At 45.1% G+C, this 22,216-nt stretch overlaps 1 protein-coding gene across 6 annotated transcripts; it reads right to left on the bottom strand.

Annotated features, from left to right (window-relative positions):
- Window positions 1–2,384: 2,384 nt before the first annotated feature.
- LOC143103442 (far upstream element-binding protein 2-like) lies at window positions 2,385–22,194 on the bottom strand. Of its 6 annotated transcripts, none has more exons than XM_076267225.1 (18): window positions 22,004–22,194; window positions 20,732–20,834; window positions 19,799–19,876; window positions 19,263–19,299; window positions 17,672–17,736; window positions 17,207–17,336; window positions 15,950–15,979; window positions 14,030–14,207; window positions 11,419–11,517; window positions 10,531–10,635; window positions 8,668–8,770; window positions 8,251–8,405; window positions 6,943–7,260; window positions 6,275–6,384; window positions 5,868–5,956; window positions 4,695–4,898; window positions 2,754–2,923; window positions 2,385–2,520 (listed from the first exon to the last, which is right to left on the bottom strand). In XM_076267225.1, the coding sequence occupies exons 1-18, from the start codon at window positions 22,106–22,108 to the stop codon at window positions 2,512–2,514; spliced, it is 2,088 nt and encodes a 695-aa protein (XP_076123340.1). In that variant the 5' UTR covers window positions 22,109–22,194; the 3' UTR covers window positions 2,385–2,511. The 6 variants fall into 6 exon arrangements, with proteins under 6 accessions (XP_076123340.1, XP_076123343.1, XP_076123341.1 ...); XM_076267228.1 differs by having other exon boundaries at window positions 8,284–8,405; XM_076267226.1 differs by having other exon boundaries at window positions 10,537–10,635.
- Window positions 22,195–22,216: the final 22 nt, after the last annotated feature.

The raw sequence follows: 22,216 nt of genomic DNA, 5'->3' as shown, positions 1-22,216 counted from the left end.
ATGTCATAACAGACGGGATAATAAATTGCATAGGCTACGGTTTATTGCGTCGCTTTACACATAATGTTAGTTGCATTGATTAAAAACTGTAACAATAATAGTAGCCTACATCGGGTGGCATAGCAGGCTATCTGTTCAAGTCATAGGTGACACCCAAAATGAATGACCTCCCCTGACAAGAGTTCGCGATAGAAAGAAATTGTCTACATTGATGCACGGAAAGAACACAGCCTACGCTTCTTCTCCGAATTCGCACATAGAGCTCACAATATCATATCCAAAAAGGATTGGCCAACCTCATCAGCTGTCTCTAATGCGTCACTATAATCCAACTTTTAGACCGTTATAGTCCTCCATACGTGTTCTTTTTTTTTTTTTAAGCAAACGCCCGCTTTTCCATGCCAGTTTCCTGGATTATGGAAGTTTTGGAACTGAAATCAGCCAATCACTTGGTCAGTAGTCAATGAGTTACTAATTTACGCCCACCAGTATCTAGAATTACATTCACCCTCCTGCGATACAGCCATTCAGCACAGGTTTATTAGAACTTCTGATCACATGGTGTCGCAACTCTCTTTCTATGGGTTTAGTGGCACAGCCCTGGGTAAGTCAACTCTGAATAACAAAGTAAATCTCCTAATAGAAGAGCACTCTGGCTTCATTCTACTGCAACACAAAGCCACAGGGCTCTTCTATTACCTGCAATATGTACCCTGACTAGTTCACATGGGCAGTTGGGTCATTAAGACACATCTATGGGTCACCCTCATGATCTGCCACGTATGACTCCATTGTGAGGTTGACGTAAACACAAGTGGACCCAAATGTTTCCTCAAATATTTCCTCATGTTAGTGTCAGTTGAGCTACTCAAGAAGTTGAGCTACACACACACCACTTTCAACATCTTAAAACATGCATACACACAGTTCCACTTAAAAATCTATTTAAAATACACACACAGAGAGCCCAATGTACAAATCTGTCTGATGAGAAGTCTGTATATCCTCTTTTATTGTGAAGTTCTTAAAAACAAGCAGTAAAAAGTAAAAAACCAAGCGTACAATATATATATATATTTATATAACAGCATGACTTCTTGGAACTCAAGGGGGGAGGGGGGCAAAAACATAAAAAGGTCAAATGAGACATCCGCTTGTAAAGAAAGGAGGGAATCAACACTGCAGGACAGACGGGCTTCTTTTACGTACCATCACACACACACACACACACACACTCTTTCAACTTTTCATGTGCATGCAACTTTATGCGTGCACACACAAACAAACAGGAAATTTTTAGCAAGCAAAATCACACACACAGACACACTTTAACAGTGTACAACATTGTTTTGCCATTCAACGTTGTATACATGCAAGCACACCCTCAGTTTAATCAGTCAGTCACATCGTACAGTTACTGTCTCACACACCAATGTTTCAGACTAATATGTACACTGTAGGACACCAAATCAATGCTCACTTCCATTCATACATATAAGATTCAGTGTACACAATCTCCTTTGCCCCACTACTGTGTACAGAGACAGACACAGACACACACACAGTGTATCGCAATAGACAAGCCCACACTCTTATTCGTGAAAAAGAAAATGACACAGGGAGAAAATGAGAAGTACTTCAACACTAGGAATGTTCCAACTCAAAACTAGAGATTTCATTTCATTTAAAAACAAAATAAAACAACTAAAAGCATATGAAAATCAAAATTCACTTATTATAAAAACAAAAACAGAGAAACATTTTGTACAAAGGAGCAGAATTTGTTCTATGCAGTAGTAGAATCAGACTGATGAGTGCTCAAAATGGACTATTGAAGGAGGGTGAAACGGTTGTTAATTCAAACATGAAGAAAAAGGAAATCATTTTACAACAGTCAAGAAGGAAACGGGAATAATTACAACAGCCAGAAGGGGGCGTGAGGGCGAAGGTGGTTGATTTCCAGAAAGTTCAGTTAGAGAGGGGGAGGAGTTAGCCAGTGATGCAGAATTCCAGAGGGTTCTAGCATAGAATGGTCATGGCCGGGCCAGGGGAATTCTAGCATAGGATGGTTACGGTGAACTCCAGAATATTCTAGGGCTGGACTGACGAGGGCTGGTGACCAGCGATGCAGATTTTTTTTTTTCCCAGAAAGTTCCCTTTTTGATCAAGACCACAACCCTCAAAGTTCTTTCACCCCAGAGAAAGAGGGACTAAAAGGGAAAATCAAATGCAAAACAAACAAAAACAAAACAAAATCAGATTTTGCTGTCTTTACAGTTCTCACATTAGTTAGGGTGGTTGGAGATTGAGGGTCTGTTAAAAAAAAAAAAAAAAAGAAAAAAGAATGTGAAGGAGGATTTTCTTTCCCTCAGACATAAAAGGAGTAAAGCAAAACTAAACTGCTTGGCTCCAGGTTTTGGGCAGGGGGATGGAGATGCTGAAGGGAGAAGGGCAAAGTCCGAGGGGAGGAGGAGGAAGGTGGTGATGTTCGCCGAACAGGGAGACAGGGCTTCACTGTGCCTGCAGAAGAGGAAGGGAGAGGGAGGTAAAGAGAAGAGAGAAACGGTGTCATATTGTGCTGACAAAAAGCTTCCAGATCGGCATTTTTATTCCTGTACTAATACACGCAAAGCCACCTCAATTATGTCGACTATGATGTGTTGTCCCAGCGTTAATCCAAGCCCGTTCTCATTTGTGTGTGTAGTCTACAAGGGTGTGTGTGTGTGTGTGTGTGTGTGTGTGTGTCTACATACCTGTTGTCCCTGCTGTGGAGCAGCCGGTTGGCTCTGTCCAGTCTGTCCATAGTAGGCGGCCTGCTGCCTGTAGTACTCGGCCCAGGCGGCGCTGTAGTCCTGCTGGCCTGCTGCTGCTGTAGCCGCTGGAGCCGCCGCTGCCGCAGGAGCTGCTGGAGTTCCTGCCTGAGCTGCAGGGGGAGAGATGGATGGATGGAGGGAGAGAGAGGGATGGAGGGAGGGAGGGAGGGGGAGAGATGAATGAATGGAGGGAGGGAGGGAGGGAGGGAGAGAGAGAGAGGGATGGAGGTGGGATTAGAAGAGTTGTTACATTCAGTATCGGAATAGAGCAATAAGGTAGAAAGAAGCTAAGAGAGTAGGGGGAATTTTTTTTATTGTTTAAATGACTTGTCCCGATTCTTCCTGTGGATCTTAATGGGCACTGAGGAAGTAATAATTTCAATGCTAGTTTTTCATAATTACTATTTCAATTGTTTCATATCAAAATACACTACTTAAGTATGTGTGTTTTATGTAGTTTGTGGAGGACTGGTTTAGACACGTCACATCCATAACATGAGTCACATCCATAACGGCAGTTTTTCCAACAAATGCATTACGAAAATGACGCATAGTTTCAAAAACAGACTTTTTATGTTCATTCAAGTCTCCTTCATGCTACATATATCACGGTTTCGGCAGGTCCCCGACAAAATTCACAAAGTTTGTAGAAAACCTGTAATCTCTAATAAAAGCGTGTCTATTTCATGTTATATCTATAACGCTGCTAAAATGCCTTGCATTCTTAGGATGTAAATGATTATATAAAATTTGAGGATTTGTCAGTATTCAGAGGACAGAGGTTATATTAAAAGTTATGCAAATTAATTCACTGATACTAATTTTGCCCATGCTCCAAGGCATTGTCTTTACCAATGAGTCCAACGGTCACATCCATAACGCTGGAACTGCCCACCATAAGCTGCATGTCGGATATATGCGCACTCACAGCGCGCACGCCTGTTCAGCTTGTAGGCCGACTATGCACACCTGTGATGCATGCATGCCTAGATACTCCAAAATGGAAAAGGTAATCCACAAATCCCGCAAGAAACGATAACTGAAGAATCCCGACACCAGTCTTAATTATCCACCCGAAAAAGAGCAAAAACCTCTCAATGAAGTTCCCCAGAAAGAAAAAGATGACTCCAGGTGACAAACTGATCAGTCTCACCGGCTTGGCATAGGCTACGGCTATCAGTTGTTGTTCAGTTTCCCGAGTAGGCCTAGTCCTAGTTATAGTTTTTTTAACATGTGTAAAAATGTCAATACAGATATTCAATACAGGGCAAGAGGGGCATAAACAGGATGGGAAACAACTTATAGGAAATACACTTATATAGGCTACCCGTCCCCATTTATTTTATAACTATTTATTTTTATAACTGGGCTTTAGTGAAGTGACTCCTGTGTTAAAGGATCCTGTGTTCACTTCTGTTGATGTTCAAACAAAACAGAGAGCTAGCCCACTACTCCCTGCCCCTCCCTCCTAATTAAAAACGCGCATCTCGTTGGTTATTGGTTGAAACACTTCATTTTGCCTTTGAGGGGTTGCCAACCCTTGTTGGTAGCAATTGTTTTTGTGTACAGATCTCGGAGCCTAGGCTGCCTACAGAGACGCATTTTTTTTTTGACGGACTGCTTATGGGGCAGGCAGCTGGCGGATCGTTAGGAAAGATTAGATGAACGTTACCATTTATGTTTGGGCCTTTTTTGGGCCTGAAATCGCTGATACAACCTTTAACTTATGTTGCAGTGCTACAAACAGACAGATAAAGAAAGGTCCCCTGTCTGCTGAAAGTAAAGGAATTGAGCAATAAGGTGGAAAGGAGCAAAGAGTGGGGGGAAAGACGACAGAGCTGGCAATATTAAAGACAAACAATCGAGCATGCGTTTCCTTACCCATCTTCTTATAGTACTCCTCCCAGGCCTTGGTGTAGTCTGGCTGGCCCCCAGCCGCCTGGGCCTGCTGGTTCTGATCCGCAGGGGGCTGAGCAGCTGCAGGGGCGGCTGGGTTCTGACCAGGCATGGCACCACCTTGTGGCTGCTGGTAGTACTGCGCATAGTAGGCAGCCCAGGCTGCACTGTGGTCTGCTGCTGCTTTACCTTAGGGGCAGAGAGGAAGGGGAAAAAATAAACACAAATAGATAAACACAAATAGATAAACACAAATAGATAAACACAAATAGATAAACACAAATAGATAAACACAAATAGATAAACAGTCAATAAATATCCAGCAGAGGGGAAATGGAAGAGGATCAAATGACAGAGTGAATGTGCTGATGGAGCTCGATGACCAGCTGGCTGAGAAACCCATTCTGTCTAAAGGGCAAAACCAGGCAGACTAGGTTACGATGCTGGATGACCACTTAGTCGCCCTTGCTGTGTGCATACTGAAACTTATTTTTCGCTGTGCAAAGTTAAGACTGCCCACTGTCAGCTACGGGTGTGCATACAAATTATTTACGATCCTCGAACAGCGTTTGTAGGCTACATTCTGCTGCCAGTGAGACATCAACCAGAACGTAGGCTACATTCTGCTGCTGGTGAGACATCAACTAGAACGTAGGCTACATTCTGCTGCTGGTGAGATATGAGTGCAGAGAAGGGGTAAAATAAAATGGCAGGGTGAAAGTGTTCGACAACAAGGTCTTTCAGTATTTGATTGACATGCTATTGTAGATCTGGGGAGTTCAACTGATGGTGACCCATGGACGACCATTAAGGAAAGAGACTGCCATTTTGGAATAGAACAGTCATTCCCAAAGTGTAGCCGTTATTACTGCATGATAATGGACCAATTGCAATGCCGTCAGAGACCAGCAGGGGGCAACAGACCACAATTCAACACGCAGTATGTTAGTTAGGATCAAGTGTAGATGCATGTGCTGACTATATATCTAACTTGGATCCCACACAAACTCTTTGTGTGTGCATACATCATGCTTACTTTACTGGGATCATGTGAGTGTGTCCATTTGTGAATTGTGAGTGTGTCTTCCCAATTACTGTGCTTCTGTATACTGTATATATCGGTGTGTGTGTGTGTGTGTGACTTTGTGTGTGACTCACTGGGATCGTGCGGGGCGGGTGGCTGCCATGGCTGGTAGGTGTTGCCCCAGCCTTGAGGAGCATACTGGGGACCTCCAGGGGGCCCTCCACTAGAGAGAGAGAGAAAATGGTAAAGTTTTATTACACTGATATCAGTACACATGCACACACGAAAACAATATAGACTCATCTAACATAATACTGCCCAAATATAATGGCTCATTGCTATACTGCCCCCAATTGAACAACAGTTGTATTAGTATACTTCAACATCAGTTAATCAAACAAAAGTGTATACATGCCTGAAACCAAAGCAGGCAGCTCAACAGCTTGAAGTGTTTGTGCATGCTGAAGTGTGTGAGAGTGAATGTGTGCGCTGTGTACGTGTGTGTGTGTGTGTGTGTGTGTGTGTGTGTGTGTGTACTTACTGTGGGGGTCCCCCGGGTGGGCCTGGGTTGTATGGGTTTGGGTTGTAGGGGCCCATAGGCCCGGCAGGGCCCGGACCACCAGGACCAGGTCCAACAGGACACAGAGGACCCTGTCAGGAGCAGAACCACGAGAGAGAAAACGTATTAGACCCCGCAGGAAACAGCAGGAACCCCACTGGACCACATTAGACCATGTGAAGAACCACATTAGACCACGTGAAGAACCACATTAGACCACGTGAGGAACCATGTTTATCTCCCTCCTCCCATCTGCCCATCATTCATCTCTTTAAATGACCCCCCCCCCCCCCCCCTTCCACTCACCCCTCCATGATCAGAGGGTAGTGAGTGAGAGGGCAGTAGATGATCATCCACTGCGTCCCCCAGCATCCCCCATCATCTACTGCCCTCTCACCTCACCTAGATCTTATTCCTCACTCCGTGGTTTCACATGGCCCACTATCCATCCCTCCCATCATCTGTATTATCCCCTCACCTTCATCTGATCAATGATCTGCTTGGCCTGGTCAATCTCTCCGACCCTCTCCATTCCATTCCTATCCTCATCTCTGGCTTGTAGGTCATTATCCCCATATCCCACTCTCCTCCAATCCATCCCTGTCCCTTCCTCCCTCCATTCCATTCCATCCCATCCATCCCTCCCTCACCTCGATCTTGTCCTCGATGAGCTGCTTGGCATGGTCGATCTGCTGCGGAGAGCCGCGGATGACAAACAGCTTGAAGTTGGGGTCGCCGTTGGGTGGCGGCTGGCGTGAGATCTCCACGAAGGCGCCCGTCTGCTGGTTGATGGCCTTCACGTTCTCGCCTCCGCGCCCGATGACGAGGCCGCACTTGTGCGCCGGGATGGAGAAGGTCATCTCGCCGCCGCCAGCACCGGGGGGACCGCCCCAGCCGCCGGGGGGACCGCCGCGCCCCCGCCCACGGCCACCAGGGGGCATACCGGTGCCTGGGGGACCAGGGGGGCCCTGCGGTAGGAAAGAGGGTTGAAGGTTAAAAGCTGCAACAACGTAACAAAGACACAATACAAGTCCCATAAGTGTGTGTGTGTGTGTGTGTTGGGAACTTCACACACACGATAAAGGACACCATACACGTAAAGGACCACAAGCACACTTTTACTCGGTCTCCCAGAGCGCTGAGCTGCTAAATGCCATTTCACTACATGTTTTACAAAGTTTTTATGTATGGTCACAAATAAAATCCTTGTATCCTGACAAACACTCTACAAGCTTGATTTATGCTTCTGCGTCGACTCCGAGCAGTGGCAACAGCGTTGCCTCGACAGTGCCATGAACCTTTCAGTTCTGCGTCTCCGTAGACTGCCGCGTTGGAATATGAATGTTATTTGTTTGGCTTTTTCTTGCTTAGATTTGGTAAAAGTTACAGAAATACACAGTAATCCATTAACTAGGTTATTAGGTTAACCAGAAGAAAAAAGAAAAAAAGTCTGAGGATATCTGCGAGGTGTTTGCCAGACAGTTACGTTCACGTGCAAACTTCCCACAATTGCCCAGAAAGTACTGCATGCTGGCAAAGTGCTGACAAACGTTGCTAACAAATAGATGCTGTACAATCGGATAAGCCTGTCATTGAAAATAAACTCAAGACATATTTTGGTTACAAAGCCCACAACAGGTTGCTTGAAACAGCAGCCCATCAACACAGGGCAAGTTTACCAATCACAGTCCTTGCCGTCTGAGTCACCGATGGAAAGTTACAAATGTTATGGAGGTGCGTGTCAGGCGACCGCACAGGACTGGGAGGGGGGTAAACGGCGACTCGGCGACTCTGGGTGGCTGAACAGTCAGATTCGACATAGAAGCATAATTCAGACTCAAATGTGTCTTAAAATCTAAATCTGGGGCGGTGGTAGTGCAATGGTTAAGGAGCTGGGATTGCTTCATGTCTGCTAAATGTAAATGCAAAATGTCAGGCACACACAGACATTCTCTTACCCAGTCTCCCTCCTCACTCCCACCCTCTCTTACCCCGCCTCCCTCCTCGCGGGCGCGGATGCTCTGCAGCAGGTCGTTGATGATGCTGGCGGCGTGCTCGCAGCGGTCAGGAGGACCCATGATGTGGGCGATCTTATCAGGACCGCTGCTGTCGTCTACAGAGAGAGGGGGGGGGGGGGAAGAGAGAGAACGAAAGAAAGAGAGAGAGAACGAAAGAAAGAGAGAGAACGAAAGAGAGAACGAAAGAATGAACAAACAAACGAGAGAACTTAGTATCTTAAGTTAAGGCAATTATTATTTTCTTTTCTCTAGCAATAAATAAACAATTTAACTGACTATATAAATCAAACCAACCAATAATTGTTCCATAAACACAATAATGCTGATGCAGGATACCACAGCACTGGGCCGTCTTACCTGGCTTAAACTGTATCCTGACTCCAGCGTCATTCTGAATCTTCTTGATCATTTCACCGCTTCGGCCAATCACAACACCCACAGAGTGGCGTGGAACTGGAATCTGTCCAATCACAGCAGAGCACAAAGTCAACCTTTCCATGGCATTGATGTGCCAGTTCCAGCTAACACACAACAGCAGCACTGATGTATACAAAAATAAGTAAGTAAAAAAAATAACTACAGTGGCTAATAGGGTTGTGCCGATAGACGATATCATCGTCCATCGTGATGGTTGACAGACATTACGATGGAAAGCAACCATCGTGATGCCACGCCCCCACATGCCAATCACTAATTCCTGCTGTAACAGGCTACAAAAAAAAAAAAAAAAAAACTTTCCCTGGAAATGAAATTGAGCCTACTTTAAAGGCTGTCAGCCAAACAGTTATCACGTATCAGTCTACTGTCTTGTAAAATAAAAAACGTATTAGTCTACCGTCTTATTCAAATAACTCCTGACTGACGTGAATGTGTAATTGTCTTTTTGTAGCCTACATTGGACGCAAAATATGTTGCCTATGTTTTAGCAGAAAAAAGTCCTATTGAACTATTATTGTTAGGCTACGACTAGGAAATTCTAGCGCTCAAATATTTTTGCGAGGCTACAGCGAGCGCCAAATGAGTCCTTCTCCTCTGTGTTAAAATAAACCATTTATTTTGTTAATTATAGGATCAGAAGGTAGCCTATCCGTCTTTCACTGTAAGGCTTGTATTTCATGCATTTAGCAAAAGTCCCAGACAGCAGCGGAGTGGTAATCGGGATTTGTTATTTGTAAAAGTTTTTTTTACTTCGCCCTCCTATATCTGCGCGATCGCAGCCCTTTACTTTCACTTCCCACTGCCCTCAGTCAGCATAGACGGTAGCCTAATAACGTGGGATGCTGCATAGCGTACTACTAAAGATTTTAAATGAGTGACCACGATAGTAGTCTTAAGTAGCTTTTTTGCTAGGCCCAACGAAGGCTGGCAATGTGTAATATTCCGCTGGTTGGTGCACACGCAAGTGTTCAGATTGATTGTCTATCTGTCTTTCACGACGATTTTCTTGGAGCAGATATTCCACACAACTTTGGTAGCCTGGTCAGTATGTCTCTCTTAGCTGTCCTCCTTTACCAAGCCGTATAGCCTCTATATATATATATATATATATATTTTTTTTTTTTTTTTTTATGTAGAAAATGATAAATGTATTTCTGTACAGACGTATGGTAATTAATTACTATTTACTACCCTACACCCCCCCGACGACATCATCGTCCATCATGATGTTTTACTGTACACATCGTCAAATGCCAATTTAGGGGACATCGCCCAACCCTAGTGGCTAAACAAACCACTCTTGAATTATCATTATGCCAGGTTTTAACTTAGACTTACAATATCCACACACAAACACACATGCAAAAAATTAACCAGTGACTGCTTGTGGCAGATCTCATGCATAGGCTTGACTTTTTTTTTTTTTAAAGGTCCAGTCTTTCATATTTCATAAGAAAGGCATCACTTGCAAGTCGCTTGACTGCTTGGTTAATGACCGGTGATTTGTGAAATGGTGAAATAAGACTCATTTTGATCATGGACCAAGCGATTGACACACACTCACCAAGCGATTGACACACACACACCAAGCGATTGACACACACACACACACACACACAGGCAGGCAGACACACACATACCAAGCGATTGACACACACACCAAGCGATTGACACACACACACCAAGCGATTGACACACACACACCAAGCGATTGACACACACACACCAAGCGATTGACACACAGGCAGATATATTACACATTTATCAGGATTCAAGACTCACACACACCTCCAGCCCTCCTCCCATGCGGGAACCGTACTCGCCACGGTTCTCAAAGCCTGGGTTGTCTCTCTCCCTCAGGATCTCCTGGACCATCTCACGCGCTTGCTGCAGAGAGGGAGATTTAAAAACACACACAATTACTACTTGCTACATGAAATCATTCCCTTTAATGTCTTTCAGTAGCCTATCCGCCAAATTAATACATGTAAATGGACACATAAGCAGGAGTTGGGGACTTTCGTTAAAATAAAGCTTAAAGGTGAGAGGTAGGAGTGGGCCTTGTGTTCTAGGACTCAAAGGTGTGGGGTGTGGGGTGATGGTGTTGTACCTGCACTTTAGGGGCCTTGTGGTCTAGGACTCAAAGGTGTGGAGTGACAGGGGGGGATGGGGTTGTACCTGCACTTTGTAGGGGCCTTGTGGCCTAGGACTCAAAGGTGTGTGGTGATAGGGGGGATAGGGTGATAGGGGGTTGTACCTGCACTTTGTAGGAGCCTTGTGGTCTAGGACTCAAAGGTGTGGGGTGTGGAGTGTGGGGTGAAAGGTGTGGGGTGTGGGATGATAGGGGGATTGGGGGTTGTACCTGCACTTTGTAGGGGTCTTGTGGCCTAGGACTCAAAGGTGTGGGATGATAGGGGGGATAGGGGGTTGTACCTGCACTTTGTAGGGGCCTTGTGGTCTAGGACTCAAAGGTGTGGGGTGTGGAGTGTGGGGTGAAAGGTGTGGGGTGTGTGGTGATAGGGGGATAGGGTGATAGGGGGTTGTACCTGCACTTTGTAGGGGCCTTGTGGTCTAGGACTCAAAGGTGTGGGGTGTGGAGTGTGGGGTGAAAGGTGTGGAGTGTGGGGTGTGGGGGGGATGGGGTGATAGGGGGATAGGGGGTTGTTGTACCTGCACTTTGTAGGGGTCTCCAATGATGCGCAGCGGCTTGTCCATGTTGGGACCCTGGGACGCATCCTGGATCAGAATCATCTTCACACCTGCACGCTCCTACAACATACAGACACACAAAGACAATGTATAACATTTATTTACATTTATTAATTTAGCAGATGCTTTTATCCAAAGCACCTTACATACATCAACAGTAACTCAAGGGCACCACGGTGGAAGCTGGGACTTGAACCCACAACTTTTCAGGCCACTGCATGCTAGCCCAGCTCCTTAGCCACTGCATGCTAGTCCAGCTCCTTAGTAGCCACTGCATGCTAGCCCAGCTCCTTAGCCACTGCATGCTAGTCCAGCTCCTTAGTAGCCACTGCATGCTAGCCCAGCTCCTTAGTAGCCACTGCATGCTAGCCCAGCTCCTTAGTAGCCACTGCATGCTAGCCCAGCTCCTTAGCCACTGCATGCTAGTCCAGCTCCTTAGTAGCCACTGCATGCTAGCCCAGCTCCTTAGCCACTGCATGCTAGGGCTGAACGATTTATTGCATTTGCGATAATATCACGATATGATGAAACACGATTTTTAAACCGCAAAGGCTGCGATTTGTAATATGTGACGTCACCAAAACGCATTTATACTTGCGCTTGCCGACGCGCCAATGATTCTTCACACCGACCACTGAAGAAGCAAAAAACGTAAACAAGAGGACCAGCTAACAGTGTCAAGAAAGGTCTGATCAGTAGAGCTACTTTGGTTAAAACTAAACCTCTTCATTACCTTTTGCCCAAACCTGCCATGTCCCTGGTTCTAGTTCATAATTCCCCTGTGCTGCTACTCTGGCTGGTAATTTCATTCACTTGTCCAGCTGACGATTAAAACTCCACGACTGTTTAGGCTGCACAGCAGCCATTCACCTGTGCACTGGGGACTTTGTTTACTTGAGTACAGTGACAGTGGGGGCATTTGCGATATCCAAGGGGGTTGGCGGCACAAACATTTCATCTCACAGGTAAATGAATTGATGCATAATGTTAACCCAGCTGTTCTAACATTAGCTTACCAGCTAAGGCTCTAGGCTACATACATGCTGCTAACTGCTGATAACTTTGCCTGTTTAAAGAGTTTTCTCTCCGCGATTGGCTTTGTTGTGATATGAACAACCTAGTTAATTTGCATGCATGCGTATTGCGCTGCGGTCTTGATGATGCTAACCTTTAGTTAACACCGAGCCGAACGGTCATTCGGCCGCATTTATTTGCGCTACAACAATCTACAGTAGTTTGTTCCGATTCACGTGCAAGTAGCCTAAAGAGGAGAGGAGCGGATCTGTGTGTGTGTGTGTGTGTGTGTGCGCGCGCGCGTATGGAGAGCACAGGACAAGGAGAAGCTGTGTCAGTGCCACTACATGTAGACCTATTTGTTAACTAACGAAAGAAGGTCATATCTACATGAAATAGAAACGAATCAGAATCATTAAATGTTTACAAGGCTGGAAGTTCAACAAATATAGGTCTACTAATGTGATTAAAGTAGTTAAATAAAAAATATTTCATTCAATCTTATTCAATGACCTAATGCCATCATAACATAGGCCTGGGCTCCAGGAAAGAACAGTTTATGTTTAACTTATCTAATTTTGTGCTAGTCATACTATAGAATAATATATTGCTTGTCTTTGTTGAATAAGACAGAAGATAAAGAGCTTAAAAATAATCGCTTATCGCATCGCAATCGCAATATTGGTGAGAAAAATCGCAATTAGATTTTTTTCCAAAATCGTTCACCCCTACTGCATGCTAGCCCAGCTCCTTAGCCACTGCATGCTAGCCCAGCTCCAGCTGTCTGCAGCTGTTTGATGGCCTCTGTTATTCTCACACACACCCCTGCAGTTGTTTGATAGTCTCTATTCTCACACACACCCCTGCAGTTGTTTGATAGTCTCTATTCTCACACACACCCCTGCAGTTGTTTGATAGCCTCTGTTACTCCCCCTCTCTACCCCCCACACACACACAACCTGCAGCTGTTTGATGGTCTGTTATTCTCTCTACCACACACCTGCAGCTGTTTGATGGTCTGTTATTCTCTCTACCACACACCTGCAGCTGTTTGATGGTCTCTGTTACTCTCTCCCACACACACACAGCGGTTTGATAGTCTTTATGTTACTTCCTCTCTACTACCCCGCCCCCACACACACACACACCTGCAGCTGTTTGATGGTCTCTGTTACCCTCTCCCACACACACACACCTGCACCTGTTTGATGGTCTCCATGTTACTCTCTCCCACACACACACACCTGCACCTGTTTGATGGTCTCCATATTACTCTCTCCCACACACACACACACACACCTGCGGCTGTTTGATGGTCTCCATATTACTCTCTCCCACACACACACACACACCTGCAGCTGTTTGATGGTCTCCATATTACTCTCTCCCACACGCACACACACACCTGCAGCTGTTTGATGGTCTCCATGTTACTCTCGCCCACACACACACACACACACCTGCACCTGTTTGATGGTCTCCATGTTACTCTCTCCCACACACACACACACCTGAGGCTGTTTGATGGTCTCTGTTACACTCTCTCTCCCACACACACCTGCAGCTGCTTGATGGTCTCTCCTCCCTTGCCGATGATGAGTCCAGCCTTGCCGGCGGGGATGATCATCTCCTGCATGTGACCGCCCTGACCGCCCTGACCCCCGTTCTCATGGAACGCTGTGGGAGGGGTGCCACGCCCCCGCGACACAATCTCATCCAATAGCATCTTAGCTTTCCTGCAGACAGAGTGAAAGAAAAGAGGAAGATGTCCAAGGGGAATTAAAAAAAGAAAAACAAAAAACACCAACAACTGTTCAGTAATCCAGAGAGCCAAGGCTCAACATACCAAATGGCTCCATGCTTTGTGTATTTAATAAAAAAATATATATAAAGAAAAAAAAAGAAAAAAAATTCACACTAAGTCATGTCCTTACACCGAAGATAAATTCATGGAAATCTACATCCTGATAGGCAGGAACGGAAAAACTACTAGGGCTGAAACTTTGGCAGATCAATCGATTATGAAACTAATAGTTTAATCAGTAGTTGTTATTTCTATAAAATGTCAGAAAGTCTTTGCCAAAGCCCAAGACGTCATCAAATGTTTAATTTTGTCCACACACACACACACACCAGACATCTTGCAGTTCCAGCTTTAAGACAGTTAACAGAAAAGGTTCATGCCCAAGATGGAAGAATGGAGAATTTGGCTATTTTTACCCTTAAAAATTACATTGATTAATCGATCAGCATCCAGTCTTGAGGCAAATAAATAAATAATTCAAGTGAAACTTTAACTTGGATAATTAAGCATTCCATAAACACTATGTAGGAAGTATCCCTTTCCTCAACTTATCATACTGGGTCGGCCAATTAGCGATAACTGGGTACCAAATGAGTCCAAAATAGAAAATAAAGGATCATGATCCCGACAGCTGATATTTTAAGGTAGAAGACAGGTACAGTAATTTCCTGTGTATTAGCTGCTATTTTTTATAAGCCACAGAACAGTGTTTTATGCAAGTTAAAAGGAACAAAACCATATTAACTGCCCCCATGCATTAACCTCATAGCTGAAGAAATTTGGCAAAATCAATATACAAGCCGCGAGTAATAGTTGGGAAATTTCGGTAAAGTCTAAGATAACTACACTGTGTTGCTCTAAGCCTGAGCGGTACAGTGTTAAAAAATGGCACCGTGTTGCTTTAAGCCTGTTATTTTAGGGTAAAACTACTACACAATGTTGTTTAAGCCCGTTTTAGGGTAAAATGACTACATAGTGTTTATTTAAGCCTGTTATTTTTAAAGTGCAGTCAGTGACCGTACACGCACATAACATGTTTTGTCACATTCAGCAATCACCACTAGCTGGCCATACCATTACTCTAGACAGCCCAGGCTCCAAAAACTGGAAACAAAGTGTGTGTTTGCCCAGTCTGTTGCCCAAACAAAAACAAAACCCTACATGGAATTTCTCTGCGAATGCTGAAGAGGGGGGTGAACTACCTCTGGCATGTTTTGTTTGAACCTTGATTAAAATTGGATTATACATCGTTTTGGACAAAAGCATCTGGTAATAAATATAAACAAACAAACATACAACTTCCTACGCAATCGCTGACTGCACCTTTAAGGTAAAATATCTACAGAGCGCTACTTTAAGCCTTTCATTTTTTACATAATGTCATTTTAAGCCTGTTATTTCAAGAGAAAATATCTACATACGACTTGCTTTAAGCCTGATATTTTTCTACATACTGTTGTTTTAAGCCTGTTATTTTCAACATAATGTTACTTTAAGCCTCATATTTTCTACATTACTGCTTTAAGCCTGGTATTTTTCTACATAGTCTTGCTTTAAGCCTAGTATGTTCTACATAGTGTTGCTTTAAGCCCGATATATAGTGTTGCTTTAAGCCTGATATTTTCTACATAGTGTTGCTTTAAGCCTGGGCTGAGAGGGGTAAAGTGCACTAACTTCTCCACGTGCTCCAGGACCATGGGAGGCCTGCTCACAGTGGAGGAGTGTCAACCATAAGGAAACAAAAGAGCAAAACATTACTAGGCTTACACTGCATGGCACCATATACACACACACACACACTTACTTACACTGCATGGCACCATATACATATACTTACTGGATGCACTGGGGAGAAGATTGAGTGCGAGTGTGTGTGTGTCAGTGTTTGTACTAAACACACACTTACTGCACATGGATGAGTGTGTGTGTGTGTGTGTCAGTGATGGTACTAAACACACACTTACTGCACATGGATTAGAGTGTGTGTGTGTGTGTGTGTGTGTGTGTGTGTGTGTGTGTGTGTGTACTTGTACTTGTGTGTACGCGACGTGAATGAGTGTGTAAGCAAGTTAGTGGATCTCACGCCTACTGAATTCGTTGAGATGCATGGTTTGAAAGGTTTACATGAACATTATCTGTGCATGCATGTGGGTATCTTACTGGGTGCACTCAGGAGATGCGGTGATAGCCAGGTGTGTGTGTGTACACTCCACACTCGGGGTGTCCGGTGATTAACAAGTGTCTGTACCTGTCTCACGTGTGTGTGTGTGAGACTCACTGGGGCCGGTTGCACCAACTGGTCTTTGCTACACCTGGTCCTAACTGTTAAGTTGATCTTTGTTAAGACCAGTCTTTAGAATTCAACTTATGTCGGTTGCACCAACTGAACTTATGCCTAAGCTTAACTACGCCCCGTCTTAGCGATGCATGCTTATGTGGATGCCTACGGAAAATTGACAACCACCATTAACTTGCCTGTTGCAAAGAGTCGCGACCACGCGCCCCCCCCCCCCCCTTCGGCTGAAACAGCGGTAAAAGTGACTGAAGACGAATGTGTGGCATTTAACGCTTGAAAGTTGCACCATATCTTACTAAATAAATAAAAATTAAATAAATAAAGTTCACAAAATTAAGTCCTTCTTGGTATTGTCTTGATATGGAATAAGCAAAAGAGTCACTATATGTATAGCTTTATGTTTTCAGAGATAAGACCAGTGTGACAGTGTGAGTGACTCACTGGATGCACTCTGGAGACCCAGTAACAGACGTGTGTGTGTGTGTGTGTGTGTGTGTGTGTGTGTGTGTGTGTGTGTGTTTGACTCACTGGATGCACTCTGGAGACCCAGTGATGGAGACACGTGTGTGTGTGTGTGTGTGTGTGTGTGTGTGTACGTGTGTGTGTGTGTGTGTGTGTGTGTGTGTGAGACTCACTGGATGCACTCTGGAGACCCAGTGATTGAGACGCTGCGGTCGGGCATGCCTCCGCTGTCGGGAGCGATCTGGACCTTACAGCCCGAATCCTGCTGGATCTTGTTGATCTGCTCTCCTCCTCGACCAATGACTGAACAGAACACAGAAGAAAGCCAATCAGATCCCTGCATCAGGAACAACGATGACTACCAAGTGAAGGGGTGTGTGTGTGAGACACTGATGATAGTAATTTTTAATATCAGACAAACACCAACTTCCACTGCAACCATTTACTTTCTATATTTACTTTGTAATACACTCTTTACTCTTTTCAGTTGTTACTTTAAAAGTAAAAATGAGTATGTAACTGTATGTGCAGGTTAGAGTGTGTGTGGCCAACCAGCTTAGTGTGTGTACTTGCACAAGTTAAGTGCAGGACTGTCAGTGTGTGTGTGTGCGTGCGTGCGTTTGTGGAAGGGTACTCACTTAGGCCCACCATTCCGTCAGGCACTTTGTAATCCTCTGTCATTTGTGAGGGACGAGAGACATTGCTGCAGGGGGGGTGGGGTGGGGGGTGAGAGCATGTTAGTTAAAGGCCCCTTGGAACCCTTATAGAACATTCTATGGCTACACTTGGCATTGAGATCTGACCTGGCTCAACAACCCCAACATTGGGAGAAGCACAACTATTGATTTATTGAGTTTGACAATGCATTAATCTAATCATCAGTCTACACCTGTGTCCTCAATGAGAGATACTCTGCTCCTAACACAGACACTTAGCTTAAAGCAAGGACCATTTCTATGTCTGAAGATATTGGAAACAGTTTGAAGCCGCTTTATATAATGACCCAGGTTTCAAATCTTGGTTCACGCGTGAATTCAGGCATGGAATTAAATTAGTGCCTGCCTGAGAACTGGGCTAGTTCAAAGACGCAGTTGATAACGCAAAGGTCACACATATTTTTAAAGTCCCTTCTCATAGGCCTGGTATGGTCCTGCGTCTGAGTCCCCTCACGCGCGGCGTTTGACGAGAATCGACTCATCAACGTGGCATGCAGGGGCAGTGTACCTTCCAACAATTAGCCCGCGCGTCAATGACGTACGTCTTCAACGTGCGCAAATGTGCACAAAGGAGCACAAAGGAGCGCACCACCTCCTTCAGTCCACGCGGACGATGCGCCTCCATCAGAAACTCACGACCGGGCACTCGCCCCTGCGTCCTATTGCTGGCTGAGTAGATAAGGCAAAACTATCAAATTAACATTTGTTCAAAGATCATTGAGCTACCTGTAGCACACCTCTTCCAGGAAGCCCACAACAAGAGCATGCTCAGGCTGGCCAGATATATTTCCACTGACACCTCACATGTTCTACACAGAGAATATCAGCTACTGCCCTCAAACAGGCACTTTAGAGTTCCTTCCTTCAATCTCTTTTCTCTTTTATACATCAATCAATCCTTTTGTTAAACCAGCAACATTAAGATCTAGTGCAATATGTATTCATGGATGCAATGTCCAAGTGTTGAATGTTTGGGTGTATTGATGTAGCCTGTTTGTAATATATGTATGCTTTGTCTTCAGTCATGTTTTATAACGTCATATGTGGCTAAGTTTCATGTTTGTCTGTTGATGCTACTATTTGTCTTACATGTATGTATTGTTTCTGTCCCATCCTTAAATGAGCTGCCCAGGGATGCAAAAAGAATTTCAGCACAACTGACAAATATAGTTGTATCGTATTACAAAAACACCACATTTCGGTACGTTAGCACTCGCCCCTGCGTCCTATTACAAAAACACCTTACGTAGCCAAATGCATTCGCCTCCACGTAGCAAGCATGGACTATGAATCCGTTCTAACGGTGAGCTCATGAGCAACTGGGAAGTGGGAAACGTCCTGCCTTTTGAGTGGCAATGTCACTTGGCCTATAAATCAGTTCTAAGCCTTGTGCACCAGTCACCCCTGGAGAGGTTCTTGTGTGACGGGGTGGATGTGGCCTGGATGTGGCCCGGATGTGGCCAGATACGGCCCACATACGGCTGCAGTGCGGGTGCAGGAGCAGGAGACTTACCTCTGCTGGGACAGGGCAGCCAGCTGCGCACCCATGGCTAGAGGACGAAGGGGAAACAAGGGAGAGGTCAGCAACACGCACATTTCGCGTCAGCAACACACACACACACACGTGTCAAACAAACACACACATTATGAATCAGCAACACACACACACACGTGTCAGAAACAAACACACACACACACACACATTATGAATCAGCAACACACACACACACACACACGTGTCAGAAACAAACACACACACACACGTGTCAGAAACAAACACACACACACACATTATGAATCAGCAACACACACACACACGTGTCAGAAACAAACACACACACATTATGAATCAGCAACACACACATATTATGTGTCAGCAACAAACACACACACAATAAAGTGTCAGCAGCAAACACACACACATTATGAGTCGGCAACAAACACACACACATTAGGATGCCATCAATAGGTGAAGTAGATGAAAGTTTGTGTGTGTGTGTATGTGTGTGTGTAAGAGGAGGCTCAACCACCCAATGTGTGTTTCCATACATGCTTGTGCGGCCCATTCGGGGATGGCGCTGGAGTCTCTGTCACTCTGCGTGGCCATCTTCTTACTCTCCGGCTCATCTGATGAGAGAACACTGAGGATGAGCATCACTACCACCGTTTTACATACACACACGCCTGAAACTTAGGATGAGAATCGCCACCACTTTGCACGCACACGCACGCCAGAGTTAACGGACGTCGTCTCCTGTGCATAAAAAAGGCAACATGCTCCATGTCAACAGTGATGAGGCGTGTGTAGAGCAGGCTATATGCTCCATGTCAACACAACAGTAACAGTTAATTAGTTTAGTTTATAGTTACTAGAAATTATATGAACTCTGCAGGCAGCGTTTCCGCTCATAACAATTGTTTTACGGCGGTCCGTCGCCATCAGACTATAGTCACGATCAACCAAGCAAATGATCTTTATCCAACCTCGTTGCCCCGATGAGTTGCCAGGTTGGGCACATTACGGATCTCTTGGGCATGGCCAGCAGGGTCAAGGAGCCCTCTGCCTATAGAGAATAGGCTGGCAGGAAGGGGGAGCACGTGCCTGTCTTATAGGCTCAGGCCAGCAGCCCAGTGCATCTGCGGTCGCATGGGGTAGGGTGCATGAAGCATGAATCAGAAGGAATTGCTGTCCAATGAAAATGTGCGTGCGTGCACACCGTTCCATCATGGGTAGCTTTACATGACTATATTCAAGAACTGCACTGCAGATTCAAAGAGGGGGAAGTGTGTGATATTCTCAGTAAGTGCTAGCTTTCAATTTTAAGCTCGTCATCACTATCTGCTGAGTGTGCTTTCGCTTTCTAAGTGTGCGTGCATGAGGTATGTGTGTGTTGACGCACGACAGTGGCTGTTGATAAGTGTAAGCGTAGGCAGACATGTTTAAGCCCGTCTGAATGTGTCTAAGTGTGTGAGTGTGTGTACCTGCGTCTTCCAGAGAGCGTTTCTGGGCAGCGAAGGGGTAACTCTCGGCTCCTCCGTTGTTTGTCATCGGAGGTCCAGCATCTCCTCCGATTTTGGCTGCAATCTGGAGACAAAGCAATGCAATAAACACCTAACTCACTTTCTCGCTAGGGGGTTTCAGACTTTTCCAGTGGTTACTCACGCTATAGAAAGACTTAACACTGAATTGGATTTCAATATGGCGGCAAGACTTTATCAATTACTTCAGGTCAGGCAAAGCAAGCAGGACAACGTAAGCTTTTCTGAACTAGGGTAGACGGCACTGCGTTGGCTATCGTTTACAATTTGGAACAGTGAGTGTTACACAACAAGACCGGTCTTCACATGGGTTTATAAGAGGAGGCTAAACTAGACAAGACTTGAGGCCGCTCTGCTTTTCCCTCAAGCTAATGTTAACGGTAGGCTGCCAAACTTTTGTTTAAACCTGAAACAAGATAGCAAAACCGATTGCAGTAAAATACACTGAGACATTAAGTCCAAAAGTCTAAGGTCTGATATGTTTAACCCACCCATTTGATGGCATCATATTATTCATACACGTCCAACAGATGTGTAGATTACATTTACAAACATCTATAGACGTTAGCATCCCCCATAATCAATTGTCATATGAACATTCACCCTTACTAACTAGATCAAATGTTTAAGTAACCAAAACAAACCCCAGACCGCTAACGTTACCCGACCTGACCTCTCGTTTGCTCCAAAGAAACGCTACTCTTAGCCATGCGTTAATATTAGCCATCAGGCTAGTTAGCAACACACCACGCCATAAACTAGGCCATGGACTATGGGGCAGACCGCAGTGAACTCGTCATTAATAGCACATGTCAGAAATTACCGAACACACCCCATCCTATGTTTAGACTGATACATGCGTGGATTAGCAAGTAATTGTTCGCTGTGCTAACGAAAGCGCTACATTCATATGGCATGGCCACGCATGCTAGCAGGCTAGGTAGCTCGTAGCTAGCCTACATCGCGTGGCTAGCCGAGACAATGCTTGAAGAAACAGCTGCACACATATGACGTTGATTGGCTAAATTAACCTTCAAATTGCCCAACTGAATTCCAGCCAATATTCTCCCAGTATTATATGCGTCGATTATAAACTCCCAGGATCCTAACAATTACCAACACGGTGCCGGTCCCATTGATTCGAGCTAATGTTACGACCTCATCGGTTAGCCAAAAGGGTCCATTCACACGAGCGCTCCGCAGTTATTGCCATACCTGCCGAGCTCGCTGAACCGCGTCCGCAAAAGCATCTTTCTTGAGTCCACCTGCTCCGAGGGCTGCACCGGCACCCGGTGGCGGTACCGCGTTGAACTCCGACATGTTGTGATCTTCGGGGGGCTAACAGTGAAGGGGTAAAACAGGAGGTTTAGGCCGGGTACAGATGCGCAGAAGCGGGAAGATGGTCAGACGACTGCGGGGAGGTAAAAG

The sequence above is a fragment of the Alosa pseudoharengus genome, unplaced genomic scaffold (genome assembly GCF_046254945.1).
Source record: "Alosa pseudoharengus isolate Yale_2024_CS ecotype anadromous, Long Island Sound unplaced genomic scaffold, YU_APseudo_1.1 YU_APseudo_1.1_scf_40, whole genome shotgun sequence".
Classification (NCBI taxonomy): Eukaryota; Metazoa; Chordata; class Actinopteri; order Clupeiformes; family Clupeidae; genus Alosa; species Alosa pseudoharengus.
The sequence above is the reverse complement of the archived record's forward strand: the minus strand, read 5'-3'. Positions and strand labels throughout refer to the sequence as shown.